Source organism: Labrus bergylta, chromosome 20, assembly GCF_963930695.1.
Source record: "Labrus bergylta chromosome 20, fLabBer1.1, whole genome shotgun sequence".
NCBI classification, from domain to species: Eukaryota; Metazoa; Chordata; class Actinopteri; order Labriformes; family Labridae; genus Labrus; species Labrus bergylta.
This window is the reverse complement of record NC_089214.1, coordinates 8,987,056-9,008,503: the sequence shown is the minus strand read 5'-3', so window position 1 is coordinate 9,008,503 and position 21,448 is coordinate 8,987,056. Positions and strand designations below refer to the sequence as shown.

At 37.8% G+C, this 21,448-nt stretch overlaps 2 protein-coding genes across 5 annotated transcripts in view; both read right to left on the bottom strand.

The window, feature by feature from the left end:
- Positions 1-11,558, bottom strand: part of LOC109993127 (cullin-1) — a 28,370-nt gene extending 16,812 nt beyond the window's left edge. The window contains exon 1 of the mRNA XM_020645937.3: positions 11,401-11,558. The gene's annotated coding sequence lies outside the window, so the exon portion shown is untranslated. The remainder of the gene's footprint in view (positions 1-11,400) is intronic.
- Positions 11,559-14,029: 2,471 nt separating this feature from the next.
- Positions 14,030-21,441, bottom strand: zgc:194621 (uncharacterized protein LOC795037 homolog). Of its 4 annotated transcripts, none has more exons than XM_065948645.1 (7): positions 21,312-21,441; positions 18,614-19,025; positions 16,879-16,937; positions 16,684-16,767; positions 16,396-16,425; positions 15,235-15,311; positions 14,030-14,485 (listed from the first exon to the last, which is right to left on the bottom strand). In XM_065948645.1, exons 1-7 carry the CDS (start codon positions 21,394-21,396, stop codon positions 14,441-14,443), a joined length of 792 nt encoding a protein of 263 aa, XP_065804717.1. In that variant the 5' UTR covers positions 21,397-21,441; the 3' UTR covers positions 14,030-14,440. The 4 variants fall into 4 exon arrangements, with proteins under 4 accessions (XP_065804717.1, XP_065804718.1, XP_020501566.2 ...); XM_065948646.1 differs by having other exon boundaries at positions 19,168-21,420; XM_020645910.3 differs by lacking the exon at positions 16,396-16,425.
- Positions 21,442-21,448: the final 7 nt, after the last annotated feature.

The following is a 21,448-nucleotide window of genomic DNA, read 5'->3' as shown; positions in this document are numbered from 1 at the left end:
ATTGTGGCATTATTTTTACTTGCAGCCAAACATCATCAAAAGAATCATGTGGTTTCAATTTTAAATGACTAGTTTAATCTCATGACTGAAACGTATGTACTGGTGTACTTAACATTAGCTTATACCTAAATTATTAATGGCTACAATTGACATTGTTTCTAATAATCTATAAATAACTTGGTTGATATGTCAGAAAATCTGAAAAATATTTGTCCCATACCTAAAATGATGAATTAATTTGCAACACATTACAGAGGCAACGAATGTTCTTACATGCTCACAACAGAGAATATATTTGGAATTTTTCAAGGATAAATGACTTCAATTATTAAACAATAACTGACAGGCGACTTTCTGTGGGCATGCATGACATGATAAAAATATATGATGTGTGATTACATTGCCCCAAACTGCAATAACAGTAGAAAGTTCAATAAATAAACAAATTCAAGAGTTCATATCAACTGTAACTCCATTTTTTTGTATCTGCTGTTCTTCATGTTTTACACCTGTGTTTGCAAAGGAGGCTGACATTTTTTTCAGGAGACCCGTGGCTCACAGGAAATATATACATTTGTTTTTTGTGCCCTTCAGTGAAGGTGTTTTGGATTAAGGCAAAATCCTTATGGCACATTTGAACCAAGAAAAGAATACAGGAGCATGCTGGACCGGGATTTTGTTTGGGATTGGGATGGGACTGGATTATTTTTGTGGAGGTGGGATGGGACGGGAGTAAAAAACCACTCCTGTGTCAGGTTCTAGTTTGCAATAGGTTTCTAGCGAATCCCAGTTCGTCACTATGTTGTTCTCCACTCTTTTGTGAATGTTGTCATTCCATTGGATTACACATAGCATTGATATAAAGGAAAATATTCTCATTATAACGTCGTGTAGCGGACTCTGTTGCTTCGGCCGCTACTTCTGCGTTGTTTATTTACGTCACGTCTTACCTCAGGAAATCCCCCGATCCCCCCTCCCCTCTGACAGGGAAAGTGCCCCACTGTGAGGAGCATATGTGAACGGCTAGGTCGGGAGAATCTCCGGAGCGTTCCTCCTGTAATTATCTAGATATCATCCAGAGTGCGTATGTGAAAACGGCCTGAGGGTAGCTGATAGCTAGCATGAGCTTCATCTGGCTGCACCCAAATGCTGTGAAAGCATGGCCAATATACACAGGCCTCAATCCAATTAATAAAATGTAAGCATGCCGAGTGTAGTAGTTTTAACAAAACTCTTAGAAGATTTTTTTAATTGACATAACATTTTTCTTGTGGTTTTCTGGGCATAGTATTAGAAAAGGTGATGACACACTGAGACAGACTAAAAAATATGACCCAGCACCAGTTCATCAGGACTTGGAGTCGGCCTTCATCAGTCACTAAAATCTGTTGTCCGCTCTACGCCTCTTTCTCCAGCATCCCTTCCCCCTCTGCCACAAACTGACCACAGCACTGCAGCTGCACTCTGCTAACACTTAATTACAGCCATAATAAACTACCCTTCTGTTTAGCAACATTTAGGATGAATGAGATGCTAAATGGGGGTTATGGGCTACATTGAATTTTGTGCCAATATCTGACTAAAGCTAGATCGCTTAAAGTGATAACAAGCAGTGTTTTTTTTTGCTCAGAATGACTCAACATCTTTGCACGAGTTTCAATTGAAAGGAACAGTAAGGCCTTTTCTTATTCCTCAACAGGATTAAGCATTTGGATTTGGTTCAGCTTCCAGCAACATGCAGGAAGTCACAGGAACTGGTTAATCTAAAAACTCTCAGGCCAGTTGAAGGTTCTCATTGGACACTCTTTTTCTGTTAAATTAAAGTAAGAACTCCAACGTGAGGATCATCTGTATTGTGCCACGATGGAAATCTGTCTTGGGCAACAGTGACAGACAAAACTGCAATCCCAATCAGTACATCTTTAAAAAAAAAAAAAAAAAAAAAAAAAAACAATAAGTCACAGAAGAACAAGGAAGTCTACTCTGACACAAAAATAAGATGATACCTTCAAGTGGCAAGAAAGTTTCATGGACCAGCGTATATTGCACCTGCCCTGCAATATTTCACCCTCCTTTTTCAATGACATCTTATATGACAGCAAATAAATAGTCAAAGAATGGTACAATATAAACAAGCATCAAATCTAGATAACAGATGAGACATGTAATATGCCTACGATGATGAAAAAAACTTGTTGTTTCAGGAATACAACAATGCTACACCGGAGACTAGAGGTGGGCGATATGGGAAAAATATCATATCACTATTTTTTTTTCATACTGATCTTAAGACTAGTTTGCAAGTAACTGACCAGTTCAACAGTTCCAAACTTATTTCCCTGCATCATGTTTTTAAATGCACAAAAACTGTGCTGACAAGTTTAGTCATATTTGAAAACCATCTTTGTAGGAGGTCTGGAGGTCTGGAGGTCTCCGGGATGCATATCACCGGGATGGAGTTGTTTTTGCGGATTTTACTCTTAAATTTTGTTTTCGTTTTCACCAGAGCAAAAAGGGAGGGGGAGACACGGCTGTGTCGGAGCATAAACTGTAGCATGATAGAATAAATACATTAGCCCGGTTCTACGATTTGGCAGATCTTCAGCACATTAAAATCCTTCACGATCTAGGATCGTTATATCGCACACCACTACTGGAGATGTACTAGTTGAAGCGGGAGCTTGGCAACAAAAACATATCATCAATACATCTTCAATGACAGTTTAGGGTGATGCCTGAGAATTCACATTAAATAGCCATATGGATGCTATAACCCACTTTACATTTGAAGCAAATCTCAAAGTCAATGTCTTGCCTCAGGAGACCCCCAGACAAGGATAGTAATCTGCTGTGAGGTGCATGTGTGAACAACCAGATCAGGAGGATTTCAGGGTCAGTCCTATAATATTCAGGGATGCATATGTGGAAATGGCTTACAACAGAAGCATCATGAATTTATTGCAGCATTTCAAACAGATGTGCATGGTCGAGTGCAAGAAGTGTGTTGTCGATATCGACAAAGACTAATCTTAATTGATTTTAAAATGAGATAATTTCTCCTTTTAATGAAAATATTTACTTTTAGGACTTTAACATCCCTGCAGGATGTAAACTGGTGGGCAGATCATGACCACCAATTAAAAACAGAAATGTACACATAGGGCAGATGGCTTATTTAAACTTATTTTCAAGCATCAACATAATATAATAATTTATACTTTGTTCATCCCGCAAGGGGAAATTCATAAGACTGGTAAATGGCTCTGAGAGAAATGTTTAACTCATAAACAGCTTGTAATAGCCAATTCACAGCACTCTCAAGTGTTTTTTTTATTCTGTCCTAACCTCATCATCGGCACTCAAAGGATGAAGATGCTGGTTGTCGAGTTGATCTAAGATGCCAGGTTTGATCTGTTGGCAGCGAGCTCACAAAGCTCAGCCTGGACTCCAGGCCCATTTCACCCTCTACTCCTCTTTGGCAAATACTCGCTTAACTCAGAAAGGAAGCCCTACCTGAGGTGCTCCTGCAGTTGCCATAGCAACCGGGGCAGACAATGCCTCAGAGTGGCCATTTGACTACAGAAGATAGAGTGTTCATTCTCTTCAGTGCATCTATTCACTGGTGGTAAGGAAAGGTGCCCTTCACAGCAGCTCTGGGATTAGATTTCCGATTACCAAAATAAAAGGTATCAGATGTGTGCCGCTCTACAGTATCTGACCTAGAATCAGTTTGACTGCTGTGTGGCCAGGAGTAACAGGATGTTAATGCATGTTGAGTGACAACAGTTTCTAGAGAGTCTATTTTGATACAGTAGTCACATGCAGGGTCATTGACGATGGATGCCCCGTTCTACCTCCACACGCAGCATGAAGGGAGCAAATGTTGAAGATCACAACTGGTTTCAGGGAACATGTTCTTTTCAGGGAACAACAAGCCTAGAAGTGTCTGGGCTGTAGTACTGTTGACAGTGTAGCAGGCCTGTTTGTGTTTATGATGCTGTCACTTGGCCATGAGAAGCTATAGAGCAGTTCTTTACTCCTTAACACAATAAAAGGGTCATAGCAGGAACAATTTGGAGACAGAAAGTTACACAGAAATTACTTTAATAACTGCTAAATAATGCTGTCACTAAAAAAATAAAATAAATAAATAAATAAATAAAAAGTAGAATATGACACATAACATTCGAACTATAAATATTAGTTAACAGCTTATTTCCAATCACTGGGTAAGTTTCTGTGTGGATACTGACATATTTAGACTGATGTGAACACTTATGAATTCCAGTTTTACTTCCTATGTCAAGATTAATCTCAATATTTCTTTATCGGTTAAGGTTAACTACTAACTAAGGCTGTCAGCATCAGGGTAACTATACAACTAGTTAGCATGGTATATTATGGGGAGTTTATACTGTTGATGTATTTAAAAATGAATCTTGTGATTTTGCTACGTTTCATCATAAAATTCGCTTTGCACAGGTAAAAGAAGAATTGATGTCCCTTCTAGTCAAGCATGTTATGTTAAAATGTATCTACAATGTTAATTTGAGTTGCTTTTAAATCTGTTACAAGCAGTATACAGTAAATTACTGCTCAGTTATGTTAATTATAAAGTCAATCAGTTGAAAAACATAATACAAATGCCCATTCAATTACAGTATGCGTTTGACTTCCACATAGTAAATGAGTAAAATACATTTTATAGGAAACAGCAGGCCACAGGGATTGCATCATAATCAGTATTGTGAGGAAATAAAGTTGGATTGGTGCCTCTCTAAGTGCAGTTATTTCCAGAAATTATCAAATGTTTTGTGACCAATGTCATGAGAGCATCACATGCAACTTTATCAGTATATTTTTAAACAACATTGTATGAGAAGAAAGGAATTCCAAATATGACTCTTGATTACGAAGCCTGGGGAACTCTTATTAATGGCACGACAAGGCAGCATTATTTAAAAAGCAAATAGCCATGGCAATATGGAAGAGACATACTCACAAGGACACTAACAAAACACTGTGGTTTGAAGTTTTACTGCTGACGAGCAAATTTCTGAGTGCAAAAAAATGACCCAAAAGCATGTTTCTTACCCTGCTGTTTGCAGCAACATGCCTCCAAAATCCCACCAGGTTTTCATATTTGGACGTCTAGGTGACAACTGTTCACCTGCCAGAGAAACCGGCAGGTAAACCAAACAGCCAAACCTCACCTGCATTTAGCCGGGGGGATTTTACTCTCCAGCACTGAAAAACTATTTTCTGCTGTATGTAGTAGAGTGTGTATTACAACGACTCAGGAATCAGAGTGTGTCGAATGTTTGTTTGAGATTAGCAGAATGGGAAGGATGCGGGACTGGTGGATAGAGAGAAGTGAGAAAGACAGTGATGAAGAAAGAGGGGAAGAGCAGTGCTCGTGGGAAAAAAGGCTCAGCCGAGTAAATCTGATTACCCTGGTCACTGTGTGTCCTGGCTAGACTCAACAACCTAATACCCTACATTTAAAAATACACAAACAATGCAAACTACAACTAAAAACAAACAGAGAAACTGCCATCACTTATGATTTCCACAGAACGCAGAGTCACGCCACAAAAACACATCTATGACTTTGATTACAGCGTTTCATCTCCTTCCTCAATTTTTGTTGACCAAAACAAAACCATCAAACTCTGACGGTGAGTCATGAGGAGCACTGAGGCTTCTGCTGATTCTTGATCACAGTGACGAGATCATCTTCTGCGACACAGACACACGTGTTGCTGAATATGCAAACCCATCATGTACTGGGTTGGGCAGCGGGGGAGGACATTTCATTAGCGTAAGCAGCTTTTGATTTCTCTCCTGCTCTGCTCAGCATTCAGAGGAGCACCCAAGCAGAGACCATCAGTCCCTTTGGATTGACTTTACAGTGACTGCCCTCTGTGCTGTCACTTCACTGCACCTTGTACATGTTAAACACACAGACCTGAATGGGTCAGACCGGGTAAAGGAGGAGCTAGGATAGACCAATTGTCAGACCTTGTTTTAAATCTCGGTTTGTCAGGAACGCAGTGAATTCATCTCACATTTGCACAGCAATAAGCATATCGGTTCTAAATCTTCATTAACTATTTCTACAAATCAATAATCCGCTTTACTTGAATTTTCAGATTAGCGTAAAATCCGGACTCACTTTTAATACCTATTTTTTTTACCTCTAAAGAGTTGGGTGCACCTTATACACCGGTGCGATCAATATACAGGTATAAAATGCTGACACGCACCGTCATTATCGCGGATGCAGCAGCCAACTAAAAGAGCGACAGAGCTGCACAGAAAATTCACGTTGTAGACTTTGCTGAACACAATATAAATTGTCACACAGGAGGACAGCTTAAACTTTTTTTTTGTCTGAGAGAGCTCAAAAACAGGGTGCGTTATATACCGGTGCGACTTATTTTCCAGATTTAACAGTATGTTTAGATTTATTAATTTTACAATTTGACTTCTATTATCATTAAAATGCAAAATCTTAGGATTTGACTCTGGCCTTTTTTTTTTAAATCATTTAGTTACTCCTCGGTCAGAGTGCATTTAATAACAAAAAATGTTATATAGCACCTTTTAAGAGCAGAGTCACAAAGTGCTTTACAAAAGGATTAGGATTTATTGACATTACTGAAACTTGCAATCAGGATAGTTTAAATGGGACTTTTAGTGTGAAATTAGCAATTTATTTAAACAATTATATGTTAAAACGCTTGTCAATAACAGTGAGGGAAAATGACATTGTGAAACATAAACATTGCATGTGATCAGCAGAATCTTTTTAGAATTTCTTAAATTGCCCTTAACATGCAGGAGTTTCTGATTAATAGTTCAGATATATGTAGAAATGATTTGGGACATTTATACAGCAAAATTAGAATATGCATATAGTATGTTTTTAGGCATTTTGCACACACAGCCTCATGCTTGTTTATATAATCTGTGTTTGAACAACCAACAAGCTAACAGTTTACAAGGCTGGGATCAATTGCAGCATATATTCCTGACTGTAAAGAGGAATATCATAGCAATACTCTTTTTCACCTGTAACAGCAAGAGAAGAAATATTCTCTTTGAAGAGTGTTTCCTGCGTGCAAACTTGGAAGGCATTTTTCCAACATGTTTACCTTGCTTGTTGTTTCTCTGTCAAATTTGACCACAGTGCCTCCAAAAGTGCTGCTGCAGATTAAATGTCATCTTTGACATGTTTGTATTCTTTCAAAATGCACAAAAATGCATTGATGATTAGAATTTAAAACTCACTTTGTTCAATTTGTCTATTTAGATTTGTGATGATGACACCCCTAATGTTTACATTTTGCTGATTTGCTGATAATTGCTGCATGATAATAAGAGTAGCATGATTATTTTTCTGCTCCAAAACACTAATGCAGACTAATTTCAGTCATGTATGCCAACATGATGGTGAACATGCAGAGGATCAGTCTGCTTAACTCAGCAATTGTAAGAAAACTCTTGCAAAAGAGCAGATCTGGTGCAACATGTGTTTTCTGTAGTACATCCCTGAAGAAAACACCTAAAATAGATATTTTCCATTATATTAAAGGTCTGTGCTCACTAACGCTATGTTTTTACACACTGGCAGTGCCCATTTACAATAAAGAAACAACGCAGTTCAGCGTTTTCAACACTCAGCGCAAAAAAGCCCATGGGGTCTCTTCTCTCACAGCACCCTAAATTGAAAACATTTGAACAGTTGGAACAGCGCCACACTCACTTCTCACTCAGCGACCGATCAAAAATCAAGAAAGTGTCAGACTTCTGATATCATCTTTGTCAACAATAGTGGCAGAGGAGAAGCTAATGTGACTTGTCTTTGTGAGGGAGCATATTAGAGGTGGAGAGCTGCTGCTAATGCCATGACAAGATTCTTTCACAGTATTTCCATGTTTTTTGGGTGATATTTCCTTAAATAAAAGCAAATATTTAGCACAGGGAGCTATCTATAGCAGGCTTAAGTGTACCTACAGAGAAGATGGAAGTTAACTTTCGTAACCAAACAAGAAAAAAACTGAAAGAAGCACTCTGGAACTGAAGTTGCGGGCGCTGCCAACCCAAATCGCCCCATCAAAGAATAAAGGCCCTAAATTATCAATCAGAGTTGAAGGACATGGAATTTATGAAAGTAACCTACTTGCATCTACAAAACATTAATGAAACCTCCAGGAAATGACTGCTTGCAGCATTTTACATCCCACAAGAGTGATAGATGGAAGTGAGGATACGAGCGCTTCCTTTGTTGCTTTTTGCCCCGGGGCATAAGTCTCCGAATAACCATGTTTGTAATAATGGATCAGTCTGCAGCTGCTTTATCCTACATCCATAATTGTCATCCTACAGTAGGATGTTCTGAATACCAACATACACCCACCCTACGGTCTGTAAAAACACATGCAGATCCTCCCACTCCAACAGGTTGATTCGGAGGGGGAAAGACGTGTCTGCACATGCAGTTAAACCTCGTTGCTCAATAAAATAACTGAAAGAAAACCATTCCATTGGCAGACGAAACTAGACAAAGCAACTGACAAGATCAAATAGAAAAGGTGGATGCTATTTCAAAGATGTATGCTCACAATACTAACATTTCACAGCAGAGCAGTCCCAGCATAAGCATGACATGAACTACAGATCCTTCAGGCTGACATGAAGTTAAAATTGGTGCGATAAATAACCAGTTTCTCGAGCATCAATTACTGTCAACCTCGATTTGAACAATTGGAGAATAGATTATTGACAATTTTGATTGAAAACCCATCTGATTATATATATATATATATATATATATATATATATATATATATAAATTATTGACCATACACTTTGACAACTTAGGTAAGCAAGAACCTAGGCCAACTGTGAGAAAATGAAGGACTTACTTTAAAGCAGAACAGAGGGCCCTGACTTTTTTTTGAAAGAAAACAAAATATAGTATGACGATAGAAATTGTCAAACAATAATTTTTGTCTGTGTCCTAATATTCTGTTATAATTTGTGATTTTAAAAAATGTGGAGAAAAAAAAACTTACATAGTTGATGAGTAGATGACAGGTTGGTTAAAAGTTGCTAAAATATGGTTTGGTACCAAAATTACATTTCTAACATATTTTAGTAATTTAGACAGACTGTAGGAGTTTGGTTGCCATTTTTGATAGATTCATTTCATCTGTCGGTTGCACCTGTCTCATGTGAAATAGATGAAATAGAGCTGGGAAATATATCAACTTTTGGCTGAGACAATATCGGTCATATCAAATAGTTTGCGTTGCATTAAAATAATGTTTATGTTTCGTCTGTAGAGCCACCAGTTGGCCTATTTCTCCTCTCACTGTCTTTCCCTTTTCACCTGCTCCACCACTCTCCCTCTCTGAGCACAACTACAAAAAACACCTGTATAACAAAAAAACACAGCTGTGTGTATCTTATTATGCAGGAAATGATCACGTTTTATATATTTTTATCTTATTCAAGGAGAACATTTATCTCATTATTTATTTGTTATTTCAAAAAGGGGAACAGGTACATCATCCAGCTATGTTTATATATTTGGTTCCCGTTGTGCTATTGTTCTCCATTGCACTATTATCCCCTTACTCATTCAATATTCTTCTATTGCATATTGCTATGTTTACATTGGTCTCCCGCTGTCAGCCTGATCACTGTACATTTATATCTTTATTCTACTTTACTTTTTATTTAAGTCTACCTTGCACGGCACTGAAACATTATGTTTCATGGTATTGCTTTATGTGCCTTTGAATAAAATAAAATATAGTGTTTTTAATTGAATTAAAGGTCATTTACTTTTACTGTCAGTTTTCATGTACATGTTTACATTGTGCAGCTGACTGTTAATAAAAGTGCCTGTGTGGTATTTGTACGGTGGCCCATGAGGATCTGACTTAGAACTGGCTTGTTTTTGTTATGTCTTTACAAATATTGAGATATATATATTGTGTATTGCCATTCAGCTAAAAAATACTGAGATGATTTGGTCCATATCTCCCAGCCCTTAAATAAAGTTATTTTAACGCTAGGGCACTTTTAGATACTATTGTAAATGTAAAGTTTTAAATCATATAATACAGGGGTGGGCAACTGGCGGCCCGGGGGCCACATGCGGCCCCCCCATCAACCCTCAACATGGCCCTCAGGTCAATTTTGAAATATCAATTAATTAGAAACATGACAAAATCTGCCATGAAATCATAAAAAACAGAAATATGTCCATAATAATATTTCATCACTGGTATATGTTGAGTTAAATTTGAGACATAATTGTTTTTTATATACTACAATTTGGCCCCTCTGGCAGTGAGAATTAAATGAAGGTGGCCAAAGTTGCCCATCCCTGATATGATATTAAGAAAGTATCAAAGTATGAATATGTATCTTTACATTAGGGCGACCGACAAAACCACAGAATACTAAATACAACTATATTTTCTCACCTCTTTATAATTTGATGTTTAGTCCGCTTTGAATCCAGCCTATTACTGAGATTAACACTCTTCATTTACTACTTCCTGTTTCCCCAATGATCCGAATTCTACTCTGAAGTTTTGTACAAAAACTTAATGAATGTCTGATCCGGACCAAAGTAAAATTTAAATCCATCCCTAAATCCCATTTTTAAATCATTTTTCACAAGTGGTTTTCCAGATTTGGGATTGGATTTAATCTGATAGGTATAATGTGATAAACAACATTATAATAACTGGGCCCAGGTCTTCACCAGGTATATCCAGGAGTGTGGGTGTCCTCCTGTGGCAGGTTCAAATCTCTACCCTTCACTCCGACACAGAGCAGGGCCGATCTGTTCAGTTTAATCACGACCTGTAGTGTTTTCAGACTACATAAAGACCTCCAACTCATCCCACGAAATACACCGAAGCTGTGCGTTGACCTCTTTTGAAAATATTTGTTGAGATTATCCCACACTAAGCTGCAAATGGTGTCAAGTCTCTGCTACGCAACATTAGCTTCTCAGCCCTCGATTAGCCAGTTAGCTTCGCATGTAAACGTTAGCTTGGGGTGGACTGCCTTTAAATCGCCGCACGGTCTCTGTTTTGAACGCGTGTTTTGTTGATTTACGAATGTGTGTAATGTTTGGAAAACATCTGAATTAGAATCTGCTGCGGTGGAGGTAACCGCAGTGGTCAGGACGGAGCAGCTGTCTTGTGTTGTTGGTGTAAAATGGCAGCCTAGCTTCTCAGGCTGCTCAATAATGAGTCAGGAAAACAGTTCGCTAACAGTTTAGCATTAGCGAGCTAGCTTTAGGCTCGACTGATTGTCGTCAGAAAACAAGCGTCTTCAGCGACCGATTTCAACTCTGAATTGTCTTCTTACCATTTTTTTAGGCAGTCTCTGTCGCCGTGTAACCGTAGAGTGTGTGGATTTAAGGACCCGGACGCTGTCTCCTCCGCCGTCTTGTCGTCGCTCGGAGTGTGTGTGTTTGCTGTCCGTTGCTAACTGCGACCCGCTCCGCTTTCGTTCGCACAAAGATCAGCTCAGCAGCCACCGAATCACGCGGCGTTCAGGGGCTGTCGGAAATGTTAGTGACGGCGAAAAGAAAGCGCAAACAAATGACGTAGGCCTATTAAGAAGAGACATGCGAAATGTTTCCTCAGAGCTCATTATGAACTAAAAAATATATAATGGATTTCTGTGTACAAAAATCTAATGTGTTTAATACTTACCTTTAATTATTTTTTATATAAATGTGTTTATTTCGTTTCATTCCCTTTTACTGAATTATATATAGATATCACTTTTTTTTTCTTTACATTTTAGTTCGAATTGTATGACTTATATTTTGTTGTATTGCAGTGCCTTGTTTAAAAAAAGCTATTCACGGTTGTATGTCAATGCCATGGCGTGTGTAAATGATATCCTTTCAATTACAATAAAAATATTTAATAAAATATGGGTTGTTATCGGGTAGCTTTCTAAAATCATTACTTTGAAATACTAATGTTGTTGCCTTTTTTTCACAGAACATTAAACAAACAACAGATAACAAAACAATGGAAAATATAAACGATATACCAGTAGGCTAATAACGGTAATAAACACAAGTAGATGATACATTTTATTGATACATTTAAATTAGTAGTCCTAGCATAATAAACATGCATATTCCAAAGATTCAAATTCAAAAAATGCACAACAAAATATCATTCTGGGTGTTTATTTTAGCAGGTTTATTTGAATAAAAATTAAATAGTTTTGCTTTCTATTTAGCTTTATTTTTTTTAATTTTTTTTTTTATAAATAAACATGATTCCTTGTTTGTGCAAAAGTAACACCCAGCAAATTTAATAAGAATATGGCTGTTTTATATCAAACCTCAGCACAGGAGCAAGGATTTGTAAGTATAAAGAATTGTACAATTCATATAAATAGTGACACTATTTCCCTTGATAGTTCAGAATTAAATGTTACATCACACATTGAAAAGAAAACATACAACTTTAAAATGTATAAGACAAATTGGAGTTAAGCTCATTCAAAAAGGTTTAGTGCTGCATTTGTCATAAAGGTTGATTACAGTTTCTCTTATTTGTATTTGAAGAAACAGATATGGACTCGTTTGCATAGATTTATATTATTCTAAAAATGAACAAATCACTGAAAAAATATGTATAGGCTTTTTCAACCTGCAATAAATACCCAAAAGAAATTCTGGAGGACGTTTTGAGATTGACATGCCCTTTCCTTTTTAAATATATTAGAGGATTGATGCACTTTTTTGCAAAAACAGTGTTTTTTCTGTGGTGATCCTTACATTTTTAATAAATCCCAAAATATGAAAATAATAAATAATTACATTAGGCTAAATAAATGTTTTGTTACCATTATGTTTATGCTCATAATGTTTGAATCCCTATTACCAAAGTAAGTCATACGATTTGTTTGATGTATAATGACACACATGAACTCCGATTCAGGAACCGCTGATAAAAGATATCAAAATAACATCCGTAGTCTCTGAGTAGTCGTCTTTGAAAAGCCTGAGTTTACGGGGAGTTCGTGAATGCGTCACCAGCGTAACAGAATGGCGTCTCTTTTGGACTACAATAATGGCTATACAAAACAATTGCAGCTGCTTCAAATGCAGCCATATCTCTCACGCATGCGCATTTGGAAGTTTCAGTCACCTAAAATGACATTTTTAATTATGCATGCCCGATCCAGACGCACGATGCTGACATTCAGCCCCTTGTCCTTTAACCTGTGTAATTGTGTCATCCAACTATTTTCTATGTAAAATGAGGATGCCCAAATGAAAAAAAAAGTATTATATGTTATTAACCTATGTATTATTATACAGCAGTGCAATGGTTCATTGTGTTTGGCTGTGACCTCATCTCACTGCTGTGTATCAAAGGTTCTATGCTCTGATAACATTATTTAATCTTTTTTAAATTTAAGTTTATCCCTAGAAAATAACAAATGTTGTCCAAACACATGCCTGTCATTTTAACATTATGCTTTATTTCTTGCACTTTCCCCACCTCTGAAAAAAAGGCAGAAAACGATCTCTGCTGGTGGAAAAGAGAATTACAGAAACAAACCGAGAGAATAATGAAAAGATTCAAATTGATCCCAAGATAATTATCTTTACCTTAACTGTTGAGATTATTTGTTAAGGGGGAAATGTAGGGGTAGTATATGTTGAAATTATTTTTTTAGGCACACCATCCTTCTGCTAAAAATAATCAGTTTTTTTTCACCAAATGTAGTGCAATGCACTGAAATATATTTCAAGTGTAAGCAGAGACCATTTGAGGAAAAAGAGGAAAGAATGAACTGCCAAATAAACCAAAAGGTTGAGCAAAATAAGACTGATTATTGCCTGTAGTGAAGAAATGTGAGTGTACACAGACACATTTAAAGTGACAGCACATTTACATCCCTTTCAACCTCTGCCATCATCATTTTCTATATGTGCGATATGTAAGAAAGACGTCATACATTTACAAGACATGCCTTTAATCGGACAAAAGAGTGTTCACTGTACTGTATATACATGTGGGCAAAGCAAAAGGATTTTCTTTTCTGTTGTTGTTTTTATTATTTTCAATAGTTTAAAATGGGGTTGTTTAATAGCAAGATCCTAACAAAACAAAATGTATCACGATACATAGGTCCTGAATAAATATATTGCAAATTATAAAACACATTACATACCTAAGGATTCTTTACAAAGTTTTCATTAAATATCAAAAAATACACAAGCAGTGTCAGGCTTTGTATACAAATAATGTTAAGTACAGACTTTTCTTTTTCTTCTTTTTCTTTCTATGACATGTTTTTAATCCAGTTAATAACCATGTGAGCTTTCTGTTAAAAAAATAAAAATAAATACAGCGAGGAGGGATGATGCTTATATTTCCAGAACAGGCTTTTCTTCCAATACCTGTGTCCTGATCTGAAACGACAACACCGAAACACTCAATGAACAACTTTGGCACAAAAAGTTATCTGATTTAATAAATGCATATGTAGAGAAAATACATTTAAAGGATTAATGCCAGACTTTTTGATTCTTCTACTGTTCTTAGTGTCCAACAAAATCCCAGAAAGGATCTCTACTGATATAGACCTATCTAGCACAAGAGTGCAGGGCGTGTACACACACAGCGAGAGCTCCACACACACACACACACACACACACACACACACACACACACACACACACACACACACACACACACACACACACACACACACACACACACACACACACACACACACACACACACACACACACACACACACACACACACACACACACACACACACACACACTCTGTTTCCACCTCTGATGCAGCCCCCCCATTACGTCTTTGTGACAGTCATAGTAAAGGTGAGATGTCACAGGGGTGTAAAGGTCACCCCTTGAACTGGCAGTCTCATAGGAGCTATATGAAAATATTAAAGTCCTACAATATCACTATGAAGACGTGTAGTTTAAGACTTGTTACACTGCATTCTGGATCTGGTTTACATGAATGTGGGGTGTAGTTTAGATAAAGCTGTAACAAAAAAAACTAACTTTAATTTGTTGACGTTATGAAGTGTAAAATTCTTGATATATCATGTTTTAAACGCCCTCTTAGCTTAGCTGAACTCTTAAAATGTAAAATATAAATATAAATGAGTCATAAGGTGTCTGACCGGCTTCTGTTTCCTCTTTGCTTTCATCATTTCCTGCTGCTGCTTCGAACGTACTTCCTCCAGACTCATACAGCCGCCTGAAGACAGACAAAAACACACACGCTTGCACAGTCTGATTAAAGGAGAATACTTTTGTTTTACCTGTAATCTATTCTACATTTGACTAACACGTATAAAACATGGAATTGTTTCTGTAAATTGCTTCAGACAAGAGCAGTCAAACAGGCTGATTTGGTAACAAATCCATGCTCCTAATCGAAGAGTGTTGTTTTTGTCACTGACAGGCTCAGATTGTTATTCTAAGTGTCTGATAACATAACAGAGGGATGCCTACAAAGATAGACCTTTTTGTTTAAGGACAATGCTGCATTCAGTCCAAGTCCTGAGTTGGGAAGTCTGTCTTCCGACTTCAGCATGTTGACGTGATTTCAGTTCGGAAAGTCTGAATGTTGTAACAATAGCACAAAAAAGCGTTGATGCTACGAAGAAGATCAGTGAAATGTTACTGTTACAAGTGATATTTGAGCAAAAAGTTGATGTGCAATACTAATAAAAAGTATGCTAACATTAACAAAACATATTTTGCCCCCCATCTGATGACATCAAGTCGGGAAGTCAGGCACCTAATTCTTTTCCGAATTTCTGAGTTGTTGTTCTGACTTGAGCAGGTGTTCATGAGCATTTTGCAACTTGGAAACTCGTTATTCCGATGTGTCCGACACCACATGAATGCAGCATAATCCTCTTTTTTATAACCACAAACAGCCAATAAAGCTGGAAGGCTTCCGGACAGCTGGCCAATCAGAAGAAAGTGGGCACTTGGGGAGGGGGCCTTAAAGAGACAGCAGCTGAAACTTATTGTTTCAGGCAGAGGCTGAAATTTGGGGTTTAACTGAGGCCAGTATCAGACAAATGAGTTTTTTGAGCTGCAAATTATGCAAAGCTACTCTATAGGTTTCACAGACTGACAATATGAAAGGTGAAAATGAGGAGAATAATAACAATCTAAGTCTGGAAGTGGCAAAACAAACACTAATTGGGCACTGGTTTGTCTAGGTCGATGGAGCAGGCGCCCCATTTACAGAGGCTGTCATCCTTGGTGCATCGGGCATAGGTTTGAGTCCTGGCTACGATTATTTGATGCATGCCTAACCCACTCACCCCACATTTCTTGTCTGTCTTCAGTCTGTCCTATCAATAAAGGCAAGATGCCAAAAAAGAAAAGAAAAAACAAGCACTTTTGAGCACACATTTGACTACAAGGAGGATTATGTTGCCGCCACTACAGCCTGTTTTGTGGCTTCAATCTACCGGAGCACTTCCAAGAAGTCATTAACATCCCAAATAAATGTATAAAAAATAGGGCCATTGTTTAAAAAAACTGAAATTTGACTTCTAATGAAAAATATAGAAAATAAAACATGGGTATATTCCTTTGTGCGCACTCACCAACACTACTGGGGTTGATGGAGACATACGCCATTGCTCTGCTCAGCCGAAGCTCCTCTAAAGCGGCGAGCTCCGCCTCCGCCTCTGCTCAACCAATCACAAATCACAATAAATGTAAACCCCACATGAAAGGATAAAGAAATCCATCATTTTTGAATCACACACCACAGACGAAACACTAACAAGAGGACTCACTTCTCTGGATCTCTCTTCTTTTCTTTGGGTTCGGAGGGATGACGGTGAAAGCTTTGTGGCTGAAACGGAACAACACGTTCTGATTTATTCTCTGCCGTGGATCACATCAAAGTTTTAGACACACAACTCATCCTCCACCAGCACATTCATGGACGGTAAGCATCTCCTGGCTGCAGTCAAATCTCACACAAAGCAAAGTGAAACAAAGCATGTGTTTTTGTGCAGCTTTACGGTCATTGACCTGCGGCTCTGTGAGGACAGTGGGAGGTAAAGCGTGTGGGATTAAGAGCAACAGATGGTGACGGACAGCAGCAGGAAATCTACCTGCCTTTGACACAGGTGATCCCAGTGACCTGCACACAGCCCACCAGTTTACACAGAAGATATAGTTTAATATAATCTTATTTAATCTGGCCTAACAAAGCAGAAATGTTGTATAAAAACATATCTTTAAACAGACATTAAAAAAATTAATTGACAAAAGACAGAATAGTAAAAATGATTATTTTACTTTCTGTCAAAGTTATTCCCACAGCTTTAGCTCAAAAGTACCTCTCACAAGTTATCCAAGTAAGAAAAGTTAAACAAAACTGTTTGAGGTTTTACTGATTATTTGGGGAAAAAATTGACAAAAAATAAACTTAAAGCTCCTGTGAGGAACTTTTAGTTTATGTGGAATTTGGCGCCCCCTTTTGACAAAGCCTTACCTCCATAATCTATGCTGTTTTTGTCCTGTGTGTAAATAGTGTTTTCTACTCAAAATATCATCCTGCTTTATTGTAAAGTTAAACGTGTCACTCATTGTGAATATTTGTTGTGGAAAATGTAAAAACTGTCACTTTCTTTAGTGAGATGTCAATCATTCATCTTGTCTGACAGGCATTGTTCTTCTGCAGACCACATACAAGTCAAAATATGCCTTTTTCTGACATGTGAAGTGCAAGTTCCTGCAATAAACAGTTCAAATAAATTCCTCCTTATCATTTTCTGATTGACATCAAAAGAGTTACAAAAACCACCTTGTGTCTGGTTGTCTGTGAATTCCTCCTGTTTTACTGTCGCTGGTTTAAGTTGTTGTGCTTAGCTCACTCTGTTTCATATGTTTCCTCACATGAATTGCATATGTTGCTTGTTTTATTGTTTAAGGTTACTGCATTTAGGCTTTTACTAATACCTGTTAAATATTGTATTTTTGAATGTTAGTTTAATACTTCTCGCTTGTCTTGCATGCTTCATGTATTTTATTCCTGTGATAACGTGCTTGCTCTAATCCTGTCATGTTATTTCTCTTTTTGGCAATGTTTCATTGCAAGGTGTTGCTTGAACCCCAAGTTCTGTGTTTTTTTCCTTTCTTGCTTCTTAGGGAGCCTGTCCTAAAATCTGGCCAGGAAATTCGGATGGAAACTAGTCTTTTGTCTAACCCTGGCACATTTACAGAAATGTTCAATAATATGCACTGTCCCCTGTAAAATAAAACAAATTTAAAAAAAAAGCTTCATAATAATCCTCTGCAGGCATTAAACAACAGAATGTAGAAATAATCTGCTAAACATTTTGAATGGGTTATAAAGAGTCATCAGTATTAAGTTTTGTAACAAGTTAAAAACGCTTTACAGGAGCTTGAATCCTCTGAATCCATTTAAATTTGAAGCAGAAGTACGAGCAAGTTCCTGCCACATATAGCCTTATATTAACTTTAATAACACAACCACACACCTGTACTGTTCCATCTCACCTTTGAATAGCATGTTTAGCCTCCACCCTGACTGCCCGCTGCTCCCTCTGACACGCGCTCATCTTCTGGCATTTTTGGTTCACATTGGCACTCCTCTGCGCCTTCCGACAGTCCGGGTTGTTTCTGTGAGCGGTGGAGCTGGACCTGGATCTCCTTTCACAGCCCAGTTTGAGGGCCGTGCGCATCACTCCGGTGCTCCCCTCCTCACACCTGTCCCGCTGCGGACACCTGGGGCAGCTTGACGCGCGGCTTTTACGCACCGAGGGCACTCTGAGTTCCAGCTGAGCTCCGTTAACCGCCTTCACCTTCACCGGTTTAGTTCGCTCGACGGTTTTTCTCGAGGCCTCCACCCGGGATTGCTTGATTACTTTTGTGGCTGGCATTCTTGAATTCAAGGTAACGCTTCTGTTTCCTGAAAGAAATCCGTCATTTTTTTTTTTTTTTTGTGTGACAATTAAAGAATAAAAAATATTAAAATCTCAACTCTTCCTCTGAGTGGTTCCGTTGCCATGGGGCAGTTTGTACCCTAGCAACTGTGGTCAAGTCAATTATACCTGGGAAGGGTTTCCGGTACGTGGTTTTCAAAATAAAGGCCTGAAAACATATGTTACTGACAAGCAAAGAGAACAGGAAAGGACACACTTTAAACAAAAAAACAAAAGGGTACAATTGGACAATTTATTGAGTTATTTTTGCAACCATCCCCCACCCCAAAAAAAAAGACTAACTTAGCCCATAGGTGTTTTGGGCCCCACATGAAATCTTGTTGGAAAAAACGTTGGTGTGTTCACATGCACAAAACTCAACGCAAATGACAAAAAATGATTCACCACAATTTCACCTGCATTACCTGAATTTCCGGCCAACCTCCTAGTCAAATTTTGCTGTGAAGTAAGAGGGTTGATTACACTTACATAACACGGTGACTGTCGTGCATATATAAAAGCAGCTTTATACTCTCTTTATGCTTGTCAATATTTTCTCACTCCTTATTGTATACTGAGAGGATGTCCAGTTACACACTGATAAAAAGGCATTTCAGTGTCAGACACTTTTGCTTTCTCTGCCAGTTCTGCGTTGTCATTTTCAGATCCTGCCTCCTGATTCCCCTCCTCCTGTCTAAAGGCCCTAACACACCAATCTCCTTGGTGCGTCTCCTGCTGTGAGGTCAGGACAATTCAGGGGCAGCCTGTCCTGAAATTCTCCAGAAATTTTCACAAGTGCATGTATGAAAAAAGCTTAATTGGCTATTTGTCTTGTGAACTTTGTATATTTATTTGGGACGTGTTACTTGTGCTAGGTACAAGTTTCTTTGCATTTCAATGTGACATATGTTATTCTTGTAGTGCTTTAAATTTTGAGTTGACGCATTAATCATTTTTTTCCCTTCTCCTAGTGTTTGTATTTATTTGTTTTGCTTTGTGCTGCAGTCCTTTAGCAAATCTTCATCTTATTTTGAAGGCAAGCCCTCCTGTTCCCTGTGTGTGTGTGTGTGTGTGTGTGTGTGTGTGTGTGTGTGTGTGTGTGTGTGTGTGTGTGTGTGTGTGTGTGTGTGTGTGTGTGTGTGTGTGTGTATTGAGTTTGATGCAGATTAAAGTAAGTGACGCAGCACCGTATTTGTTGTCATTAGGTTTCCGAGGCTCATAAAGTTAAGTCAGTCTGACCGACCAATCACAGAGCCTCATCCGATTACTAACCACTAACACGCTACTCAATTCAGGTCACATGACCGCACCGAATTTAGAAGCATAAAAAAACCACATAGGCCTACTAAATAAAACTCTTATGAGAGAGGAAACTTGTATTTGTATGTCCAGTAACAGAATAACTCAGCCTCTGATGCTAAATTTATCGGAGGAAATTTAACAGTTATTTTGGAGATGTAAACGTTTTATTGTTATATTGTCCTAAACTTTTTATCATTAAATAATCAAAACTTATTTTGTTCAATTAATTTTTGGTCGACTTCAAAGTCACATTGTTAAGCATCTCGTTGTCAACCAACATGTTGTTATGGTCAACATGAGTGAATTTTGACAATAAATAAATGTTTAATTAGAGATTGTTCCATAACTAATTGTCAAAGCCTTCCTGTGTCACATTTAAATAATACAAAATATTTATCTGGATGTGTTACATCAAAGTAGCCTGCCTGTATTTTATTTATTTTATTTGTAAAAATATGAAACTCTCTTCGTCTGCACTCACTTTTCTTACAAAGGTTGTTTTCTTTCTTCTTTGTTAATCCATTATGATTTTTATTGTTGTTATTAATGTAATGGTATATGGTTTTGTGACCTCATTCTGTTAAAGGTGTTATGTCACATAAACTTTATTATTATTAATTGAAAATGAAGTTCTTTTATATTTTATCTATTATTGTATCTGTCCCTGGTCTGTCCTGTTATACCTGTGCTCAGGGTTTGGATAAGTGAGTTCTACATTAATAATAAACAGTATAGATTATATTTCATCATCTTTAAATGGTTTGGTTAATTAGTGGACAGAATTTAGTTTCATTTTAATTGCTCAGTGAATGTAGTCCCTGAGTAGCTAAGTGTATTACAAAACTGTTGCACTGGCCCCAGTCTCCCCTACTTTGTCATTTTCAATAATTCAAACGTTCATGCAGGACTCTAATCTGAATACTTCGTTCACCTCAGTACATGAATAAACCTGTGTTATTCCAGTGCTTAACCTGGTATAATGTGCATGCTGCAGCCTGGCTGTGTGCGTGTGAGTCCTCTCGGTCCTCCTGAGCTCTGAGTGGTGCTGTCTCGCATCTTCCTCTCTGTGAAACCTGCCTTCCATTGCGTTTCTCCACCAGCGGACTAA